Here is a 22339-nt window from a genome sequence, read left to right as displayed (position 1 = left end):
AGAGAGAGTGTGTGTGTGTGTGTGTGTGTAGGGAAGTAACACTGGAGGGTACTGCCCTAAGAGGTGGGAATGGAGGTACAGGCATGGAAGCAAAAGGTTGTTTTAACAGTTATTTCTGGATCTAGGAAGGCGGCCTTCTCTCTTCCATTCACCTATGTACTTCCTCAGCTCCTTAGACCCAGAATTCAGGACAGTTTTATTAGTATGGTTCAACTACATTGTAGGTTTTTGTGAGCTCCTTTGGGAAGTAAATGCCATCTGTAAAACTGTTTCTATGGGGGAAAGATAGTTCTATTATGAAAGTGTATTTTGGTTTTCATGACCCCAAATGATGGGATGACTAATGATAATGGTTTAGTTTTTAAAAGAAAATTGTTATGCTACCAACAATCATATAAAAATGTCCTAAGTCATTATTAATAAGAGAAATTAATTTAAACAACTCTGAGGTTCCATTTCACATCCATTAGATTGGCAAAAAGGGAAAATAATTGCCGGAGGGGTGACGGGGAGGATAGCCACGTTAATGCAGTGCTGGTGACTGCAGTTCTCCGCAGCCCTGTCCCGGGCCTTCCTTTCTTCTCCCTATATTCTACTTCATTTGGTGATCTCATCAACTCCCATTGTTTCAATAATTATCTCTCTGCAGATACATCTTACTATCTTAATCGATCTCTCTCTTTCTCTCCCCCATCCCTGTCCTGCCTCTAGTCTCACATATGCACCTGCCTATGAGACACTTCAGACTGGATGAACTGTACACATCTTAAATTCAACATGTCCAAAACTGAACTCGTTCCCTTTCCCTCTACCTCCCAACCCTCCCCTCTTTCTAACTTTCCTAGTATTGTCCAGGCTTCCACCATCATCCCAGTTACCCAGATCTGCAACGATGGTGTCAACCTCAACTCATTCTCTCTTACACCCCGTTGTCCCAACCGATACCCAATAGGCTGCTAAGGCCTATTGATTTTATCTTCATAATATCTCCTCCATATGCCCCCTTTTCTCCTTTGAAACTGCCGACACCCTGGTACAGGCCCCCTTCACCTCAGCCCCAGACAATTTTAATAGCCTGCAGGTTGGTCTCCTTGCCTCAAGTCTGTATCTTGACTCCCAAGGACACACAGGGAATCCAGCTTGGGGTGCAAACAACAAATATGTCAGCTTGGGGGTGGGGGGCTTCATCCTTGACATGTTCAGGGCCTCCTGCATACTCTGGGCCCAGGGTTTCTGGAAAATACAGTGACTTAAAAAGACAAATACAGGGGAACCCTTAACATTCCTTAACATGTCTCTCCCCATTCTACTCTCAAACTGACCTTCCTAAAGTGCAGGTTTGACTGCATCACAGTATTCAATAAACTCCAGTGGCTCCCTGTTAATCTGCAGGATCCAATAGAAAACCCCATTTAGCTGTTCAAGCCCTCCATCACCTACACTCTTCCTACATTTCCAGTCTTAGTCCTCACTCATACCCCTCCACGTGCTCTAGAACTCTCTGAGTGCTCTCTCGGTAGCCATCAGGAAGAGGTCCATGCCTAGAATGCCATCTCATCTCCATCTCTTAGTTACCCTGGCTTCCTTCAAGTTTCAGCTAAAGTCACACCTTTTTTATTTCCTTTTTGGAACATGGCAGAAATTTGTTTTGCATGATTTCATATTTGTAATGGGTTTTGTATTTATTCAATTGGGGCGGGGGAGAGGAGAATCTAAGACTGAAAATAAGATAAAATTGAAAAAATATTTTAACTCCCATCTTCTGCAAGAAGCCTTTGCCGGTTCCCCTAATCTCCCTGCCTTCCCTCTGAGATTGATCCTGTGTATTTATCCTGTATAAACCTTGTCTGTACACAGTTGTTTGCATGTTGTCTCCCCTGTCAGAGTATGAGTTCCTTGGGGGAAGGGGCTGCTTTTGCCGTTCTGTATGAACTGATCCAACAACTCTCAAAGCAATCCAGTACTATACTCAAAACCTCCTCTGCCCCAGTGACACCAGTAGTTCATACCTCAAAGAGAACAGAGACAAAGGAAAGGGCCCATATCATACGTATGTAAGTATTTATAGCAATACTTTTTGTTGTAGCAGAAGCAGAAATAAGATGAGTGTCCATTAACCGGGGAATGGTTAGACAAATTGTGGTATATGAATTTAATGGAATATTATAAAAATGAAAAAAGGAATGGATTCCGAAAAGTATGGGAAAACTAGTATGAAGAGATGTAGAAGGACGTGAGCAAGACCAGAACGATTTCTACAATTGTCACAACACCGTAAAGAATACCAATTTTGAAAGACTCAAGAACTCAATCAATATAATGACCAACCATAACTCTGACAAACTGATGACGAGGCAACTGACTTCTCAGCAAAGAAGGGACGGACAATAGGTGCAGAAGGAGACAGAACAATGTGCAACTGCGTTCTACTTGTTTACTAACCTGGTACAGGGGAGAGCACTTACTTTGGTATTACCAAGTCAAGTTTAACATAAAATTTAATCGAGACCCACAGGTTCACACGTGAGCCTCTTTATCTGTTATTTGCATACAGAAATGATCATGTTGATTCATTCCATTGGTCATAATTCTTCTCCACAACTTGACTAGTGTATAAATTAATTCAATGTAAAGTTATACATGGTAGTTATATGAGATTCCATGCTGTCTTGGGGAGGGAGGGGAGAAAATCTGGAACTCAAAATTATGTAGAACCGTGTGTGGTAAACTAAAAATAAAAAGAGTATAATTAAAAAAAAAAAAAAAGAAATGATCATGTTTCCTGGTATTTGTTAAGTCAGTGATAAAAAAAAAAAACTGGGAAGGCGAGGGAGAGGGAAGATCTTCCACAGGCTAAATATGCCACTGTGTTGGTAGGGCTGACCAAGGTGAGGTGTATGTCTCTCTTCTCTTCTCTCTCTCTTTTATCCTCATAATGTATACCAGTAGTTCTATTTTGAAAACTGCTGAACTTTGGTAAGGCTTGTAGTGAAATTTACACAACTGATTTTAAAACTACACAGAGAACCGACCCCAGTAGAAATAGCCTAGGAAAGGAAGAGCTTCCCTTCTGGGTTAGAGCAGAACAGGAAACTCCAATGAGAGAAACTGGCTGGGCAGGGAGGCCTAGGAAGAATGCACACTTCTGGAAGAATCCTAAAACGCTCCAATTTACAAATAACTAAGTAAAAGATTCAAGGTCTGATGAGATAGTCCAGGTTTTATTGAGAAACAGCTGCTACAGCTGACTTAGAGTGAAGGAACAGGAAGCTAAAGAGCCAGGACAATTAGCACAAGACAAACAACAGCTTTCTCAGTGGCCACAGATAAAAAGGGCAAAAAGGAAGTTCCTATTTTATATGTGGGTCAGCATGATCAAAGTTTCATCACAACGTTTATTTCAAATGTGTAGGGTTTTCCACATAAAAGCCTCCCGATGGGCTGCTGGCGGTCACCCTGAACCTGCCTCATACTCGATGACAAAGGGACACACATTGGGGGTCACGGAATTGCTAGAAAAGACTTGCAAATCTCCTTGCTTTTCTTGGGATATGACCTCCTCATGTGGGGCAAACACACATCCTTTTGGAATCAACTGCGTTGAGAACGGCTTCAGAACTTATTACAGTAACATCTGCTTAGAGGATGTTCTCTCTAAGTATTCACTGGTGCTGAGTATTAGATTGCCAAGATTTGCGAACAGTACGTGCTGAAAAGAGGAAAGGGCAGAACCCCCTGAGAAAGAACCAAATACATCTTTCCCCCTCTCCTTGATAGGGCTGGGAAGACTTACCGTGTAGTTGGGATTTCCTGGCTGGATACGGAGCTCTGCCAATATCCAAATGCCATTAGTGAGTTTCAGGGACTGGTACAGCATGTCCTGCCCTTCCACATTTCTCTTGGCAATAGTATAAACATTGTTGTTTTGCAGTTTGCTGGAAACAGTGTCTAGAAACAAACAGAAACTCCAACAGTCATTTAAAACCTTTAAGAGAGTGCACAGTCCCTCCCTACCCGCCCCCCAGCCCCTTCATATCTAAAACACAATGAATGGAGAAGCAAATACCATGTCTGTATTTGTGCAGTCAGTTAATAAGCATTTATTAAGCACCTACTATGTGCCAGGCACCATGCTAAGCATGAGAAATACAAAGAAAGGCAAAAGACAGTCCCTTGCCATCAAAGGGCTCACGATCTAACTGGGGAAACAACATGAGAACGAATAAGTACAAACAAGCTATATACAGGATAAATAGGAAATAATTAACAGAGGGAAGGCACTGGAATGCTGAGGGTTTATGTAGAAGATGTGATTTTTAGCTGGGGTTTGAAGGAAGCCAGGAAAGCCAAAATACTGAGATGAGGACGGAGTGCGTTAGGTAGAGGGGGAGGGATAGAGAAAATGCTCAAAGTCAAGAGATGGTGAGTCTTGTTTGTAGAACAGTGAATCCACTGGATCAAAGGGTAAGTAGGGAGGTGAAAGATGTAGAAGATGGGAAAGGTGAGGGAGGAGGGTAACAGGCAATGAAAGGCTTCAAATGCTAAACAAAGAATTTTCTATTTGATCCGAGAGGTGATAGGGAGCCACCGGAGTTTACTGAGCTGGGGGTGACACAGTCAGACCTTTGCTTTAGGAAAATCAGTGGAGGATAGACTGGAGTGGGGAGAAACTTGAGACAGGCAGACCCCCTAACAGGCTGTTGCAATAGTCTAAGTGTGAAATAATGAGGGTGTGTACCAGAATGGTGACTGTATCAGAGGAGGGAAGGGGGTGTATTTTGAGAAAATGAAATCAGCAGGCCTTGGCATCATATTGGATGGGGCAGGGGAGACTAAGAGACAGTGAGGAGTCCAGGATGACTTCTAGGTTAAGACTGAGGGAATGGGAGGATGGGGTTGCCTCATTGGTTAATGAGGAAGCTCGGGAAGTGAGGAGGGTTTAGGAGGAAAGATAATGAGTTCTATTTTGGACATGTTTAATTTTAAGATATCCACTGGACATTTAGTTTGAGATGTCTGAAAGGCAGCTGGAGATGTGAGATGGGAAGTCAGTACACAGACTTGGGCAGGAAAGGTAGATTTGAGAATCATTAGCATGGAGAGCGTCATTAAATCCATGGGAGCTGATGAGAACACTAAGTGAATGAGTATAGAGGGAGAAGAGAAGAGGGCCCAGGACAGAACTCTGAAGGACACCTATGGTTAGAGAGTGTGATCTGGAGAAGACTCCAGCAAAGACGACAGAGAAGGATCAGTCAGACAGGTAGGATAAACAGGAGAGAGTGGTATTCCAAAACCTAGAGGCGTCTACTATACAGAACCTTTTCAAGGAGTTTAGCAAGAAAAGGCAGAAGAACTATAGGGAATCGTGGGGACAAAAGGGTCAAGTGAGGGTTTTCTTCAGATTGGTAAAAATATGGGCATGTTTATAGACAGGAGGGAGGGAGAGATGAAAATGAACCATGGAGTAGGGATGACAAAGGGGACAATCTGTTGGAGGACAGAGGGTGGAATGGGATTGCTTGAGCAGGTAGAGGGGGTAGCCTTACTAAGGAGCAAAGCCACTTCTGCATGGGGTGAAGGAGGAGAGCAGCAGAAGGAATCTAAGTGATATGAAACAAGGATGCAGGAGAAGGAGGAACTCATGAAGAGCAGCCTAAATTTTTTGTGTAAAATATGAGGTGAGGTTCTCAGCTGAGATGGCAGGAGGATGGGGAGCCATGGGAGGATTAAGAAAGGATGACAAAATTTGGAAGAGCCGCTGTGGGGAGGGCAATAGTTGATAGAGGAGGTATAGAAGGATTGCTGAGCAGCAGAGAGGGCCTAACTGAAGTGGTGTAATAATATAAATTCGCAGCAGTGTCATTTTCTCTGCTTTCATTCAGCAGCACATGTGTAAGAGTGAAGGCAATGGAGAAGTCTGAGGCTTGGCAGGGGCACCAATGGTGATATGAAGGACCTAGAGACTTAAGTAGAGTTGGACTCAAGATGGGGAAAAGCAAAGAGTGGCCAGTGTGGGCAATGACCTGAAAGAAATGGAGGGTGGAGGTGGGGTGCTGAGAGACTGGAGGTCACTGTGTGGATAAAGAGAAAGGTATGGTATGAGAAGTGGAAGTGGAAAGTCAAGAGACTATGGTCACAAAAGAGTATTCCAGGATTCTTGAACACAGAGGAGGTACATTTGTGGGTGATCACAAAGTCATTATGATCATCTTTGTGTGTGACTGAAGAGGGGTGGAGAAGCACTCATGGGAAGGAGAAGGTTGAGGAATTGAATGGTTAGAGTGTTTGAGGGACAGTCAATGTGTATGCTGAAGTCCTCTAGTCTGAGGGTAAGGAGTTAGGGAGGAGTGAAAGATGGAGTCATGTACTGAAGTGGCTGAAAAAGGAAGTGGAGTGTCCTGTAGGTCTGTAGACAACAGCTATCAGAATTCTGGCTGAATGGAAGATGTGGACTGTACGGAACTTGGAAGAGGATAGAGGTAGGGAGGAGACCCTGAAAATGGCAACGGGGAACAAGGAGTATTTCAATGCCCTCCTCACCTCAACAGTAAGCCAAGGGAATGTACGGTACTAGAAAGTACTAGTACTAGTACTAGTACGGTACTAGTACCAGTACTAGAAAGGATGATCAGGGAGGCTGTGTCAAAGGAGAGCCAGGTATCGTGATTGCCAGAAGATGGAAGGAATGGGAGAGGAAAAGATTTACAAAGACTGAACAAACTTCAAAATCCCTTTTCTTACTAACAGCAACATGTAAGGAGTAGGCAGGCTCTCTGACTGTGTCAGGGCACAGAACAAGGTTCATCCTGAGGCACCACTGCACAAACTAGGTGCACAAGGTGACCACAGGGCTTTGTGAGAAAAGGTCCCACCGGTCACAACCTCTCTAGGCCTCAGGCCTCTTTGTAAAATGAGGGGGCTGGACTACAGAAATCAATGAATGAAAAACAAATGCTTATCTTGTGCCAAGCACTGTGGTAGGTGCTGAGGATGCAAGTACAAAAGCAAAGACAGTGTCCTATCCTCAAGGATAGCCTCACAATAAGGGTGAGGCTACGCTATTCTGCAGCTGGTACTGTCACAGGTGCACATGCACTCCAATGTTGCTTGATCAGCACAGGAGTTCATGTCACGTTTTCCCCACCAACTTTTCTCTTTTACACCCAGGGCTTTTATTAATGCTAAGACCAGTGCCTTTAAGAATAAAGAAGTCCTACTGCAGAGGACAAAGTTAGAAGTTATGAGCACAACTAGTATTCTTTTTCTTTCTTTTTTTTTTTGGGGGGGGGGAGGTATCACCTTAACTGCTGCCCCCACCCCACCCCTCATGCATACTTTAAGCCATATTATGAACACATCTTTCAAAATACATACATAATCTAAGATAAAAGCATGGGGGGGGGCGGGAAGAGAAGAATTTAAAACACTGCCTACTCCTAGTAATCCAATGTCACACCTGGCTCATAATAGGGTCATTCTTTTAGCATCCATTCTTTCTGACTTCAGAATCTACATCTTAGATAAGAGCCATTTTAAATGATCTTCTAGGGGTGAGGTAGCTGCTCTGGCCAGCACTCTGATAGGCTGATCAGGCCAGGTTGTAAGACAACACTGTCAGCTGGGGCTTGGCTTAAGGTAGGATCCACAAATGCTTTACTTTTCTTTCTTTAAAAAAAAAGTTCTTTTTTATTGCTATAAACTTTGTCATCAACAAAAATGAATATTTCTTTATGCTAAGAACATAATAAAAAGAGAATTCTATCTAATACCATTAATCCTAATTTTATACAACTTGGCTATTTTTTTTTTAAGGATCTATTAACTATAATATAGTGACATGGTACCCACATTGCCATGCTTGACAGTGTCCTGGACTGAACTTCCTTCTGCTCTCTTTGGTGTATTTTTAGATATTTCATTAATGATACTTTCTTTTCTTCTCCCTTTTGACAGGCTTTCTTTTAAACTGGGAAAAACTATTCCTAACTTCAAGACTTCTCCTCATTCTGAGAGAAATAGAGAAAAAGAGCAAAGGATCTTGTGCTTATCACACATGCAAAAGCCTATTTTATGGGAAGAGTCTGCAGACTTCTCATGACTTCCCTACCCAGATAAGAACACATACACACATACACACAGACACACACAGACACACCTCTCCCCAAATTGGAAAATGTGACAAACAGCCATGTAGGATAGGTAAAAGTTGAATGGGTTTAAGTGCGCTGCATCTGGAATTTCTCCACCTCTAAAGTCAGCCCTGCTTCCAGATACAGATGTGTATCGTGGTTTCAGCAGAAAGACAAGGCAAGGTAGATTTCTAAAACAGGTCCACTAGCCCTAATTTTTTAGAATCATTTCTTCCCCATATATTCACACCTTTGTTGGCAGGAATTAAGTTAGAGTATAGGGTCATTTATTTTAGACAAAAGAGTCTGACAATTTACATTTTCCATCTGGTGCAATATTCATCAGGAAGTACAAAGCACAGTACCATGACCTGATAAAAAGAATACCTCTTACTATTTGAATTACCAATCTAAATTAAGTTCTGGCTACAGAATGGAGTTTCCATTTTAGAAATGGATCTACCTGAAGGACAGGATAAGCTATTATGGAGACAAAGAAATGTAACTACCTCTCCCCTCACTACTCCAGGCCACAACAAATGCTTTCATAAAGTGCATTCAAGTCAAGCTAACTAGATTATCATTTAATCTCTAGGCTTTCCAGAAGGTAAAAAACCACCAGGACAAAGGTTAGTAAAATAGCTTATAGTAAGGGCTTCCTTCCTTCCTTCTTGATATATAGCTGGATAGTTATGTATAAGAGAAAAAAGAGCTGAACACCTCTCAAGGAGAGGCATATCAAGGGACAAGGAACATGGAAATCAATTCTTCAAATTTTGCAAAAGACTCCTGTGGAAGGTGTGACTGAAAAACAGAAATGCAAACTTATCTAAAGAGAGATCTATTCTTTACATTCCCTTTTGTGACTACTAAACTGGATAACTTTATGCTGCCTTAGGCAAATGGACCCTGGTTTATTTATTCTACAAGATGAAGTAAACTAGTCAAAGCCAAGGTCCAGGATTGGCCTGTGGCCCCCTGAAGTCCTCTGTACGTTGACTCCATCTGTCAGACATCAACTCTGGCATGGCTGCTCTATTTAAAGAGCTGCTACTGCTGTGATTAGGGCAGATCAGCTGGGGAGAATGGTATTTTTAGCTCGCAGCTAGACTGAGTGTTGAATCAGATACTGCAAAAATTGAGGCCTTACAATGCTTTCTTCAATAGAGAGCTCCTATGGCTGGCAGAGAGCATGCAGGTCAGCTCACTCTGGGCCCGAGTTGACATGTGCAGTCAGGCCACCTACTTAGGAATCGGCTTCAGGAAGAAGTCTCCCAGCAACAGCAGTGATTTAATGAACAAAAAAAGATGGTCTGCGTTCTTAGGAGAACATAAGGAGATTCTGTCATCCAAGATTCATGTTGCCATTAGCCAAAGAGCAGTTACAATGGAGAAGAGTTTCAGGGAGTGCTTGGAACAGCAAAGGCAGGGGTGTGGCCTGGGCAAACAGGAGCAATGATAAACCCCCCTATCTGAAAGGCTGTTTCAGTCTTCAGCACAGACTGCAGCTACTCCTCAAACCGCCCAGACGCCTCCAAACAGGCACAGCCAGAGGCGATATGCTCCCAGGCACTTCTCACAACGGCTTTTGGCCTTCCTCTCTGAACTCAAAGGATCTCTTCTTATCTGTCCACACCTGACTTTCTCTAACTTCCATTTCATTTATGGAGACTGTTGTTGATTATTGTCCTCGTTCAGTCGTTTCAGTCAGGTCCAACACTCTTGGTGACCCCGCTTCCGGGTTTTCTTGGCAAAGATACTGGCGCAGTTTGTCATTTCCTTGTCCGGCTTATTCTATAGATGAACAAACTGAAGCAAACAGGGTGAAGCGACTGGCCCAGGGTCACACAGCTCAGGTCTTCTTGTGCTCCATACACTGTGTGCCCTCACTGCCCCAATAATGGAGGAGAAAACAAAACCAATTTTGCTCTTTCGCATGCTTTTGCCCGGGATCCCCTGACCCACTTCATTGGCGCCACAGTCCTCAGATTTGAGGGGCATACAGAATGGAGCCAAGAGAACCGGAATTCAGGCTCTTCTGCAGGTGAACACAACTCGTCGACTATGGCCCACTTCATTTCCTGCTTCAAGCAGAATTCAGAGGTGCTCACATTTGGAAGTAGGGGCTCCCTCCCTCCCTTAGTCACCAAAAGAGGACCCATTAAACAACAATGCAACAGAGAGCCACCAGCATCCTCATCAGCATGCACCACAGGGAAAGGGGCTGAAGGTTGTAACTTTTCACGAAGGATAGAAAACTCTGTTCTTGTCTTACACTGGCATTAGAATACCAGGCTAAAGATCTACTTGAAGAAAAGGTTGCCACTTGGCATTTCTGAAGAGAGAGCTATCAAAATACAACAGGAATTCCATCTACTACAATAGTTATTACGGGAAATTGCACTTGGTGCTAAGATGGTGGCTAACAGGTCTTCTGAAGCTACTGTAATTAAAGGTAACTAGACTATATCTGTTTGGCATTAGTAAAGAAAAAACTGAAAATCCTAAGTTTCCTGAAAAACTAAGTTCAGGACTATTTACCAGAAGAGATTACATAGAATTCAATCAACATCTGAAAGTACTGAGGATTTAGCAAGGATCTTAAGCATGACCCTCAAGAAATAAGCTACAGGTTAGAAACAAAAGCATGGACTTTCATGTCTTTTTTTCCCCTGAATTGTCACACTCCCTCTCTCAGTGGCGTGTGCCAGAAGCACCCGGACTAGCAGCATGATGGAAGAGCCAGCACTGTGCAAAGGAGGTAGGGAACAAACACAAGGCAGAATCTCAGTCAGACTTCAAAGGACCAGACCAAACTCAAGCCAGAAAAAAAAATTAAGCAACCGAGGGCAGAACCTGTAATTGCCATTAGTTGTAACATTGGCACCCAGTGGGTTAGCCAATCACTCACCAGCATTCAAGTGGCATTCCTTAATCTGGAACTGCAGCTCGTTTTCGTTGGGAATGTCCTTCCACGTTGCAAGGAAGACTTGGCGTTCTAAATTTAGGAACGGGGGGAAAAGAATGCTTGTAATCTGGTTGTTTCCATGCCACACACTCAACACTATTACCAATTAAATATTTTCTACACTATGGCGGTGCTTTAGAACTAGGTGGCGCAGTGGACAGAGTGCTGGTTTTAGAGTCAGGAAGATCTGAGTTCAAATTTGGTCTCACACACTTTCTGGGCAAGTCCCTTAATGTCTATTTGACTCAGTTTTCTCATCTGTAAAATGGGGATAATAATAGCACCTCCCAGGGTTGTTGTGAGGATCAAATGAGGTAATGAAGTGAAGTGCTTAGCACAGTGCCTGGCGCGCAGTACGCTCTACAGGAATGGTAGCTACTATCACTATTACCAGTGGACTCTAAACTCTATTGACCACACTCCTATCAGTAAAGAATTTTTGAGTCCACAGCCCAATATGCTTATTTTTAATTTATTTTTTAATTATATAATGTCTGGGTAGTGGTTAGGTTATAACAGCCCTAAAGGGCTAACTCCCAGCTCAGAATGTTAAAGGGAGGGGGGCGGGGTGTAGAGGACTAAGCGTGGCCACCCTGGAGACAATATGCAGGCCGGGTACCGTGGCAAGGGTGGTATGAGCTCTCTTTCTTCTCTCTGACTGCTTGTTCACACTCTTCCTGGAAGTCAGGCCTCACTTGGGAGGCCACGGCTTGCCACTAGGGCTGAAGCCTGGGCTCTGACCCAACCTGACACCATGCTATGAAGTTACTTCCAAAGCCAGTTAACAGCCCCCCTCTAGGTATTGCTTACAGAACACCACCTCCCTTGAAGGGGGTTCTGTGCTCCCACACCCACTGCTCTGGTGCAGGCCCTCATCACCTCTCGATGCCTTCTGACCCACCTCCCTGCTGCAAGTCCCCCCGCCTTGGCTGCCCAGGCTATTTTTCTAAAGTCCGGGTCTGACCATCTCACACTCCACTCAAAGCTACAGCAGCTCTCTGCTCCCTTCACATCAACACCAGCATACTCAAAGTCCCTTGAGAACATGACTTTCCATCTCCTAGATCTACACTTTTGCACTGGCTGTACCAATGCCTGGCCTGCCCTGCTCCCTCCCTCGGGACCTTGGGGTTTCCCTTGCTTTCTTCACAACTCTGCTCAAGGCCTGCCTCCTGCAGTCCTTCCCGGCTTCCCCAGCTGCCAGAGCTCCCTCTTTACAGGCTGTCTCCCCACTGGACTTTGAGCTCCTTGAGGGTAGGGCAGTTTTTGCTTCTCGTTTTATCCCAAGCACTTAGCACAGGGCCTGGCACAGAGCAAGGCCGTAGTGAATCTTAGCTGACTGGCTGACTACTGAATGACATGTGGGCCCAATGGACACAGCGGGCAGCTGCTTCTGTCATCAGTCACAGAAAACCGTGGTTCCAAATGAGGATGGGGCCGCTGGGTCAGAGACCACAAACAGTGCAGGGACCAGAGTCTCTGAGGCTGCTTACGAGCAGGCACAGCACAGCTGAGACAGAATCACAAGCCCTGGACTTGCGCTGAAATCACTTGTGGCACTGAAGGAGCTGTCGTCGTCCTGACAGGGACATTGAATGGTAGAATGAAGCCACACTCACCCATTTTTCCATCCTCTACAAAGAGCACATTGAGTGGGATGAGGCAGCTGAAGTAGAAGACATCAATGTTATTTTTGACAGCCACCTGCCAGGGAAGCAAAAAGGGAGAATCAGGACACCTGACTGAACCAAGAGGGAGGAAAGGAAAGCCTGTGTCTGGAAATGTGTCACCTGGTTTTCCTGCCTCTTCCAGGTGGCACAGGGCTTTCATCCACCATGACACACACAGACACTCCATGTCCTTACCTGTCCCCGGATAACCAATATCTCTCCATTTTTCCCAGGGTGACTTTCTGTAAGACCCTATTACACTGCTAGAAAAAAGTCTCTTGCCATCTGGCTTCCTCTTCCTAGCAAAAGATCTCCCCATGATGCACTTCTTTCAAAAAACCTCAATTACCAGAGGCAGAGTCAATGAATACAAACTGGAAAATGGCCTGAGTCAAAGAAGAGATCATCTTTTCATAGCCCACACCTCTGCCTCTCTTTGTCTAGCTTTCTAGAAATCTGGGTGATTTATTTTTCCACATTCCATATAATTAATAACACGCTGTTGGTATCAGAAAATTAATAGATAGCCTTGCCTAGAAAACAGCATTGATTGCTATCTACTTGAATAGGAGATGCCAGCGCAGCTGATTCTAAGAATGCAAAGCAGTATGAGAAAAAAAGAGAACTGATCTCAAAGCATTACCTCCCACCTCATTTCCGTAAGCACAGTCAGTAGCAGGGCGCCTGTGCTCCTGACACTACTGGAACACTCAGACATAGTTGGGGGAAGCCTGAGCCTCCCTTCTTGTTTCCCATCTCTATGATGGTCATTCCCTCCTCTCTTTAAAGGCCTACCTCTGTCATCACTCTTTTTTTCATCCTTTGGAAACTGCTCCGTTCTGGGATTTCAACAAGCATCTATTAAGTGCCTATGATGTGCCAGGGACTGCAAACCCAGTTTTTCCATGACCTCTTGAACTAGGAGTGCTAAATGTAAGCTTCTTAAAAAGTGCTTTGAATACAAATATAAGCCCCCAAGAAGCTTACATTCTCATGAGGGAAGAGAATACATCAAAGAGAGCTAAAAAGCAGGAGATGGAAAGAGGGGATGTGGTGGCACAAATGAGACATGCGGATGAAGGACAGGTGACCTCCAATTGAGGCTCTAGGAGCAACCTGCCAGTGGGAGAAGGGAGCCATATGGGTCTTCTAGAGTTAGAAGCCATGCGTATGTGCGTGCATGTGTGTGCGTGTGTGTGTGTGTGTGTGTGTGCACACTCACGCATGCACACATGTGTTGCAGTTGTGGATCAGGGGAAGAATTAGAACCCTCGTATCTGCTGTCCTTGGCCGCTGGGTATATGCAGTGGAGTTCTCACTGTCACAGCTGCTCAGAGATAAGAATTCACATTATCATCCCTGGATATGAAAACCCCAATCTTGAGGGTAGTGAGGGTGTCACTAAGTCTTCCAGGTGGCCAAGGGCTGGACTAATTTAGCTTCTATCATCACATAAGGCTACAAGAGAAACAGTCCAGGCCTCCTCCTTCCTAATTCTCACTGTCTTTTCCCACTTCACAACCTACAAAGATACCTTCAAGATACAACACTTCTACAAATGATTAACCACAGATACAGATGTAATATCAGACAATACCTGGCAGATTGAAACAAAACAAAACATAGTATTTACAGAAAAAAAAAACCGTAAGGTGTAATCTTATCCTATCCCAATGGGAAAAAGGAAAGGACGGAAGACACTGAATTACTGTTTGCTTTTCTGATTTTCTGCTTCCATGTGCCAGTCTGGAAAAAAACAAAAAGACTACAGGACACAAGAACACAAACTATTGGGGGAAAGGACTCCTTGTCAAGAATTTCTGGAAAAAAAATAGAAAGAAGTTGGGCAGAAAATGAGTTTAAAACAAGTATCTTTCACCATATACCACAATAAGCATCAATGTATAAGCAACCTAAAGGTTGCAAAATATAATAAAACAATTACAGAGAAAAAAAAGAGGCATCTTCCCCAACAATTGTCAGAGTGAGAATTCAAAACCAAGCACAGGATAGAGGAAATCACAAAAAGTAAAATGGACAAATTCAATTATATAAAATTCAAAAGATTTTGCACAAAACTCATGTGACCAGAATAAGAGAGGCTGGTGAGCAGGAAAACAAAACACAAACCAAAAATCCTTCGCATTAAACATCTGACAAGTTTGATACCTAAGATACAGAATTCATATAAATATCTAAAACTAGAAGCTATTTCCACACAGATAAGTAGCAAAGGGATATTAACCGTTTCCAAAAAGAGAAATGACGGATGTGGATAGTCCCCATCTAGGTTGGTATTTTTTGCATCTATTGCCTATGCTAATTTCCAATTTTATTGATTTATGGTCCATAAAGGATGTGTTCAACACTTCTACCTTTTTACCATTATTTGTTTTCTGTGCTCCGTTGTTCAGTTGTTTCAGTTGTGTCTGACTCTCCACGATTCCATTTGGGGTTTTCTTGGCAAAAATACTTGGAGTGGTTTGCCATTTCCTTCTCCAGCTCGTTTGACAGAAGAGGAAACTGAGGCAAACAGGATTAAGTGACTTGCCCAAGGATCACATAGCTAGTCAGTGTTTGAGGCCACATTTGAACTCAGGTCTTCCTGACTCAATCCACTGCACCACCTAGCTGCTCTTCTCTGTGCTCTGGTGTAGTTTTGTGAAGAACACCTTTGGGGTATCCCATTCCTATTCAGAAGATAAGACTTTAAGGTCTAATTTTTGCAACATCTCGTTCGGCTCTACGGTTCTCTTTTTGTTTATGTTAAATGCCCATAGCTCTGTTGTCTTTCTGTGATGTGGTTAGTTTTGATGAATTCAGAAGCTGGGCTATTAGGGTACGTATGTGTTTAATACTGATACTATTTGATTGAATCTGTCAGAAATCATGATTACAACTTTCTGGTTTCTTAACTGCTCATATTAATTCTATTAATTGAATTAATTTAAAAGTGTGCCTTCTAAATGGCTGATTTTTCTTTCTTTTTAAAGCTCTCCTGATGCCTTTGGTTTTTATAACACAGTCATTTCTGGATATATTCCCTCACCAATACAGACCCAGTGGGTTTTCCTTATAATAAGAACAACAGTTAAACATCTCCTCTTCCCTGAGGAGTTGGAGTGGGTGGAAGAGGGAGGCCCCCTGCCCACACTGGTCATTAAGCTGCCCTGGGCTGTTTTAGGCTCCTTCCTTGAATTCCTCTAGTCCTACTTCCCTGGGTTTTATTTACTTATCCAGTTCTTCTGTCATTCTCTGTTATTGGATTTGGGCTTTCTCCCACTCCATCCTTTTATATTGATTTCCTCCCTCCTCTTTTAAGGCCCTATTTGATTAAGTTTTGCCCATATTAATTTACTCTTCTATTCTCAACCTCCTTCCCATAACCTGCCCTAGGGCAAGATTCTTGAGTTTACTTAGATTATCATGTGGTTAAAGGATATAAACAAGCTCTTTCAAAAGAACTACAACTATCCACAACTATGAAAAATTGCTCCAAGTATTAATAGTAAGAAATTGCCACTCAAAACATGGCTGAAGTGCCTCCTCCCACCCCTCTGACTGGCAAAAATAATAAAAGATTAATACAGTCAATGTTGGTAGGGCTGTAGGGAGGTAAGACACAGTGACAGAGGAACTGTGACTAGGTCTAATCCATTTTGGAAAATAATTAGGAATTATATGATAAAATCCACTAAGTTCATACCATTTGGACCTAATTGTCCCAGTAATGGGTGTGTGTGTGTGTGTGTGTGTACACATATACATACACATGGATGTATATATGAATATGTACTCTCAAAAGTCAAAGGCAGCAAGAAGATCCCCGTTTATATAAAGACATTTTAGCAACACTTTCTGTGGTAGCATAAAACTGGAAACTAAGTTGGTACCCATCATCTGGAAAATGGATGAACAAAATATGATTTGTGAATATAATGGAATATTATTACATTATAGAAAATTATGACTACAAGAACTTGCAAGACCTGTATGAAGTCATGCAGAGCAAAATAAACAGAATGAGGAAAACAATATATACGATGACTATGACAACAAATGGAAAAAAAAAACCACTAAAAGTCAGCTGAACTCTTAATTAATCATAATGACCAAACTCAAGCCCAGAGAATGCTGATGAAATATATAGCACTCCTCTCAAAAGAGGAGGTGAGAAGTGTGGCATAAATGTCAGATGTGGGCATTTTGGGGGGCTGATTTTTTACCTTTTTTTTTGGTACAAGAGATAGGATAAAAGAGAAATGACTAAGGTGTGAAAAAGAAACAATAAAAAATTTTAAGAGAAAAACAAACTATTAACTACCCTACTTAAAACGTTCTAAACGACAACTAAAAGAAATGCAAAATAAAACTCTGAGGTTCCTCCTTATACCTCCTGAATTAACAAGTCTGTGAGTCAAAAAGCATCTATTAGTGGCTTGTTATATATATGCTGCAAGGCAATGCACTGAGCTCTAAGGATACAAAGACAAGCAAAAAAATAAAAAATCCCTGCCCTCAAAAGAGTTCAGAGTCTAAGGGGGAGACAACTTGTAAACAACTATGTACACACAAGATATATCCAGACAGCTGGAAGATAATCTCAGGGGAAGGTACTAACAATAGGGGGAACCAGAAAAGGTTTCCTGCAAAAATTTCACCTTGGGAACTAAGAGGTAGAAGTGAGGAGGGAGAGCACGAGGGTACAGGAAGAGGAAAAAGCACGCAGTTGGGAGATGGAGTGTCATGCAAGACAAGTGCACTAACAGTTGATGGAGTTATGGATTGGCACAACTATCCTAGAAAATTACTTGGAATTAAGAAGAGTGCCTCAACTGTTCATACTCTTGACTCAAATGTTTCCATGACTGAGCATGCAAGCCCCAAAAGTCAGACAGAAAGGCCCAATTCAAAAATCTGCGGTAGCCGAAAACTAGAAACAAAGTTGGTACCCGCTAATTGGGGAATGGTCAAAAATGGTTGTAAATTAACATGATGGAGTATTTATTATTAGACCTTAAGGAATGACAAATGAGAAATTTAGAGAAACTCAGATATATGAATTAAATCAGAGTGAAGAAAAGAGAACCAGAAGACTAATACACAGAGTGATGTCACTGAAAACATTATGGTGTGTGAGCTCAGCCGGAGAGCAGATCCTCGGAGCAGACAGGAAGCGATCACAGGGGCCCAATGCTGCAGAAGCAGTTAGGGATGTGTTGGCTTGGTTTTGTCTGACCTGCTCATCTTCATCTTTAGGTGATGAGGAAACTACACAGAGTGAAGTACATAGAAACAAAAGGCTCCAATAAAACAAAAAGATCTATAGAGCCAACGGTGTGGCCCGCCCCTCTGAATGCTGGCTTCTCAAACCTTCCCTTAGTCGCTGTTTTCGCAAGTGCTCGCTGACTTACTGAACAACACGTCTTTAGTTCTTGGCTACATGGACTGATGGGACTAATCTAACCAGGAAGTAATAGCAGGCCACTAGGCAGATGGCCCTCGAGTTAAGGAACGGTGAGAGGGCTATGCACATTACAATCCTGGGCAATACTAGAAATCTCCAAGTTTCTGTCAACTGGCAAAGCAAATGAGGAAAAAAGCACTGAGGGAAAACAGCTCGTGGCCAATTGTTGAGCCCACGTGCCCGAGACAGTGAGAAAAGAGGCCTGTCACTATCAGCAGATCCCTCTGCCCTTCCATCAGTGCAATATTGATTTCTCCCAGCTCTACAAAAGCAGTCTTCAAGTTCCCCTTTGCTGAAACTCACTGCATTAACTGGTACGAAAAAACCCAACTCTAGTCACTGGTGTCTGGGAAAATAGTTTCCAAAAGGTATTCTCACAGAAGACTGAGAACCAAATGAGAATTACAGAAAGTGCTCCGCAAACCTTAAAACCCAATGTAAATGCCAGTTATTGCTGTTCATGGGAAACACATCGTAAGACAATGAAGCATGAGGTTTCATCAGATAAAAGCTCTGCAGGTCCCTAAGTCTTGAAACAAGTTTGTGCTCAGGCCAAATGGCCAGATGGCCAGATCTTTATCCTATGTTATTCCTAGATCCTCCCCACTCCCACTATTCATTGTCTTCATAATTAAGACTCTCTGTTTCTTAAGTCTCATATCCTCTCTCTCAAGGAGCTTTCTACACTTGTGACTAAGCCTTGGGGTTATTCCTCCCTTCACTTCAGAGACTCGACAATCCCCTGTTCCTTCTGTGCATCTACAGTCACTTGTCCTGACTAGCTCCTAGTTCTCCTTCCTGGTCCCTTATTATGGATATTCCCAAGGAATCCTCTTCTCTCTTTAGACACTCTGGCAATCTCACGCATTCTACTACATCAACTACCAATTCTAAGATCGATCTGCAACCCTAACCTCCTTCCTTTACTGACTCTAGTTCCTTCTTTCTGAGTGCCTTCAAGGACATAAATGTCAAGTTTGCAGCTTTGAACATGTTTCTGATTCCTCCTCCTCCTCCCCCCTTACCTTTCAGATCCAATCAATTGCCAAATTCTTTCAACTCTATTTCCATAACATTCTTGCTCCTTGCACCTGTCCCCTCCTATTTCTATTGCCACTATTCTTAGTAAAGGTCCTCATTATCACCCGCTCAGGACTACTGCAAAGCCCCTCACTGGGCCCCACTGCCTCCTACCATTCACATTCTTCTGGCTGGCATTGGAGGTCCTCCACAATCTGCTGCATTGTATTATTATTACTGTTGTTGCTGGAGCCACTCTTCTCAGCTCCGGGCATTATCTCTGGCTGTCTCCCAGGCCTGGAATGCTCTTACTCCTCACTTCTACCTCCTGGTTTCCCTGACTTCCGTCAAGTTCCAAATAAATGCCTTCTTCTACAAGGTACCTTTCCAAACACCTCTTAACTCTAATGCCTTCCTTCTTTTAATTATTTCCTATTTATTCTGTATATAATTATTTGTGCATACTTATTTACTTGCCATCTGCCCATTAGATTGCGAGCCCCTCTGAAGTCAGGACTTGTCTTTTGACTCTTTTTTGTATCCCCACTGTTTAGAGGGCTTGGCATGTAGTGGGTACTTAATAAATGGGTTTTTTTTTTCCAATTTTCGATAATCAAGCACTTGAAGGTTTTTTTCCCTTCTACTTTCCCTCCCAGGAAGGAAGAAACAAGGGTGTGAGGGAAGAAGACAGGAGGAAAAAAAAAAAGGGAAGGAAGGGAGAAAGGAGGGAAGGAGGCAGGGAGGAAGGGGGGGAAGCCCTTACATCACAAGTGCAGTCAAGCAAAAGGTATTGGTCACATCCAAATGCGCATATTATTAGACCATCATCAGTCATGAGGTGAATGTGTTCCTTCTTTATCAATCTTCTGCGATTCAGGTGGATCACTCCATTAGAATTGTTCACTTTTACAATACTGATGCCACAGCATCAAGTGCTCACTCCTCTTTCCCCTCATTTTTTACAGCATAAGAGTATTCCATTCCATTCATATCCCCCAGTTCAGTCTTTTCCCATAACTAATGAACATCCCCTTTGTTTCTAGCTTTTTATGCCACCACAGAAAGCTTCTATAAACATTTTTGTAAATATGGATGCTTGTCCTCTTTATTTAAGGCATAAAGGTTAGCAGTGGGATAGCTGGGTCAAAGGGACACTTTTAGTAACTTTTTGTGCATAACTGCAAATCGCTTTCCAGAATGGGCTGAACCGGTCATTCACAGCTCCACTAAGGATGCCACCCTACTTTTCTAAACTGCTCATATTACTACCTTCCAGACAAACTGTTCTCCTCTCATCACACCAAATGCACAACTACCCTTACACATTCGTGCCTTTGTTCACCCTTTCGCTGGAATACTATCCCTCCCTTCTGCACCTATTAATTCTTTAACCATTTTAAACTTAAATTTCATTTCTTACACAAAACCTTCCCTGATCCTCTGATTGGCAACAATTTTCTTTTTCAAGCTTCTCATTGCACTGTTCTGCAATTCTCTGACGGATTTATTTTATGATGTGTTACATTGTGGTTATTTGTCATTATGTCTAAACCTCCCCCCCCCATTAGGATCAAAAACCACAGGTCAGGTGTGAATTATCTGAAGTTTGTATCTCTTCTAATACCTAGTGCAGAGCTCTGCAAACAACATAAAATGTTTACTGAATGAATGAAATCAATCCCAGTAAGCTAACAACATCTAATTTCCAAGCAAAGACATGAAATCGTTGGTTCTTCTATATTTGCCAAGATTTGTGAACATGGCTGAGAAAGAAACAGGAGACAAGAATTAGGTTTTGTCTACTAATCTACTAAGGGGAGAGGAAAGGGGTTGGGGGTGGGGGCCCACCAGTCAGTGGGCTAGTCAACAGACTAGACATTTTGTTGCACATCAGAAGATCACACACACTTGGTGAAAGTGCCTTCAATATTAATTTGTGAAAAGGATAGCTCTTTTATGTGCTATGTATGTAATCCTATGAGACCATGTTCTAAATCTCTCTACATGGAATAGGTCTAACACCACTAACAGACCTCTTGGGGACGTCACAAAGGGTAACAAATAAATATGATTTAAAAGCACTTACAACTAGAAGAGCTTGCTACATATGGTTAATAAGAATGATTTTTTAAACATTACTTCCATTAGCTGTTCAGAAAGAGCAGCCTGTCAGCCTGGTTTTGTAACTGGCAATTACTTCCATTCTTTAGGATGGGAGGCCTGAAACATCGGCAGCCTCTTTATCATGGCACAGTAGGAGACGAACAGGCTAAATTAACATGCGAACCTTGTTCCAATGCACTCAAGAGTACTATAAAAAGGAACGTGATGAACTCAGTCTGAACTCTGGTGAGCCACCCCGAACGAGCAGCTGTCACTACAGGTAACTAGGAGGAGCAATGGTCAGTGATGGGATCCTTCTCATCCATTCATGGTTACATTCTATTTTATCTGTGTTGTGTCACCCATGGCCCTTAGTTTCCAGGGAAATGACTTTCCCTAAAGCTTTTGGTAAAAGTAGTTACAAGCTGATCCAAACCAGGAGTGCACATGGATACCGTCCAGCCTTCAATCTCTGAGACATGATGAGCTAAATGTAATTTTAAACACCACAGAGTCTCGTCAACCGATCCCAAGGCTGGCTTAACGGCAGAGCTTTGGTCAGAACCAACTCCAACTATGTGATGGATGATAGCTGAGAAAAATAACACCTTCCCTTGGATTCCACAATTAAAACACCATGCAGCTCAATACTCACTCAATGCCATGAAATGACCCACTTTCTAGCTGTTCTGCATGCTCTTTCTGACCAAACCTATTTACCCCAAAAGTTCTCTGTCCCCTGAGTGACCTGAACTTTCCAGGAGCAAAACTAGGGAAAGTTCCATCCAAAACAACCAGAACCCTGTGAGTGATGCTGGAAACACACAAACAGATGAAAGGGTAGTAGAGATACTTCAAGTCAACCAGACTAAATGTAAACATGCAATTAAATGTTAATTCAAACGTAACTATAAAATTCATCTCCATGATGTTTCCCAGGTTAGACTTTCACATCCTTCTTGGGTATCCTGTACATGCT

At 42.8% G+C, this 22339-nt stretch overlaps 1 protein-coding gene across 2 annotated transcripts in view; it reads right to left on the bottom strand.

Moving 5' to 3' along the window:
• The window catches only part of AP2B1 (adaptor related protein complex 2 subunit beta 1), a 122252-nt gene that overhangs the window by 6000 nt on the left and 93913 nt on the right, over window positions 1-22339 (bottom strand). For both annotated transcript variants that reach the window (XM_036766614.1, XM_036766615.1), the window contains 3 exons: window positions 12720-12804; window positions 11044-11130; window positions 3794-3948 (listed from right to left, as the gene is read on the bottom strand). In XM_036766614.1, the coding sequence (XP_036622509.1) occupies window positions 3794-3948; window positions 11044-11130; window positions 12720-12804 (327 nt within the window). The remainder of the gene's footprint in view (window positions 1-3793; window positions 3949-11043; window positions 11131-12719; window positions 12805-22339) is intronic.

This window comes from Trichosurus vulpecula, chromosome 7 (assembly GCF_011100635.1).
Source record: "Trichosurus vulpecula isolate mTriVul1 chromosome 7, mTriVul1.pri, whole genome shotgun sequence".
In the NCBI taxonomy this organism is placed as follows: Eukaryota; Metazoa; Chordata; class Mammalia; order Diprotodontia; family Phalangeridae; genus Trichosurus; species Trichosurus vulpecula.
Note: the sequence above shows the minus strand (reverse complement) of the source record. Positions and strands in the feature narration are given on the sequence as shown.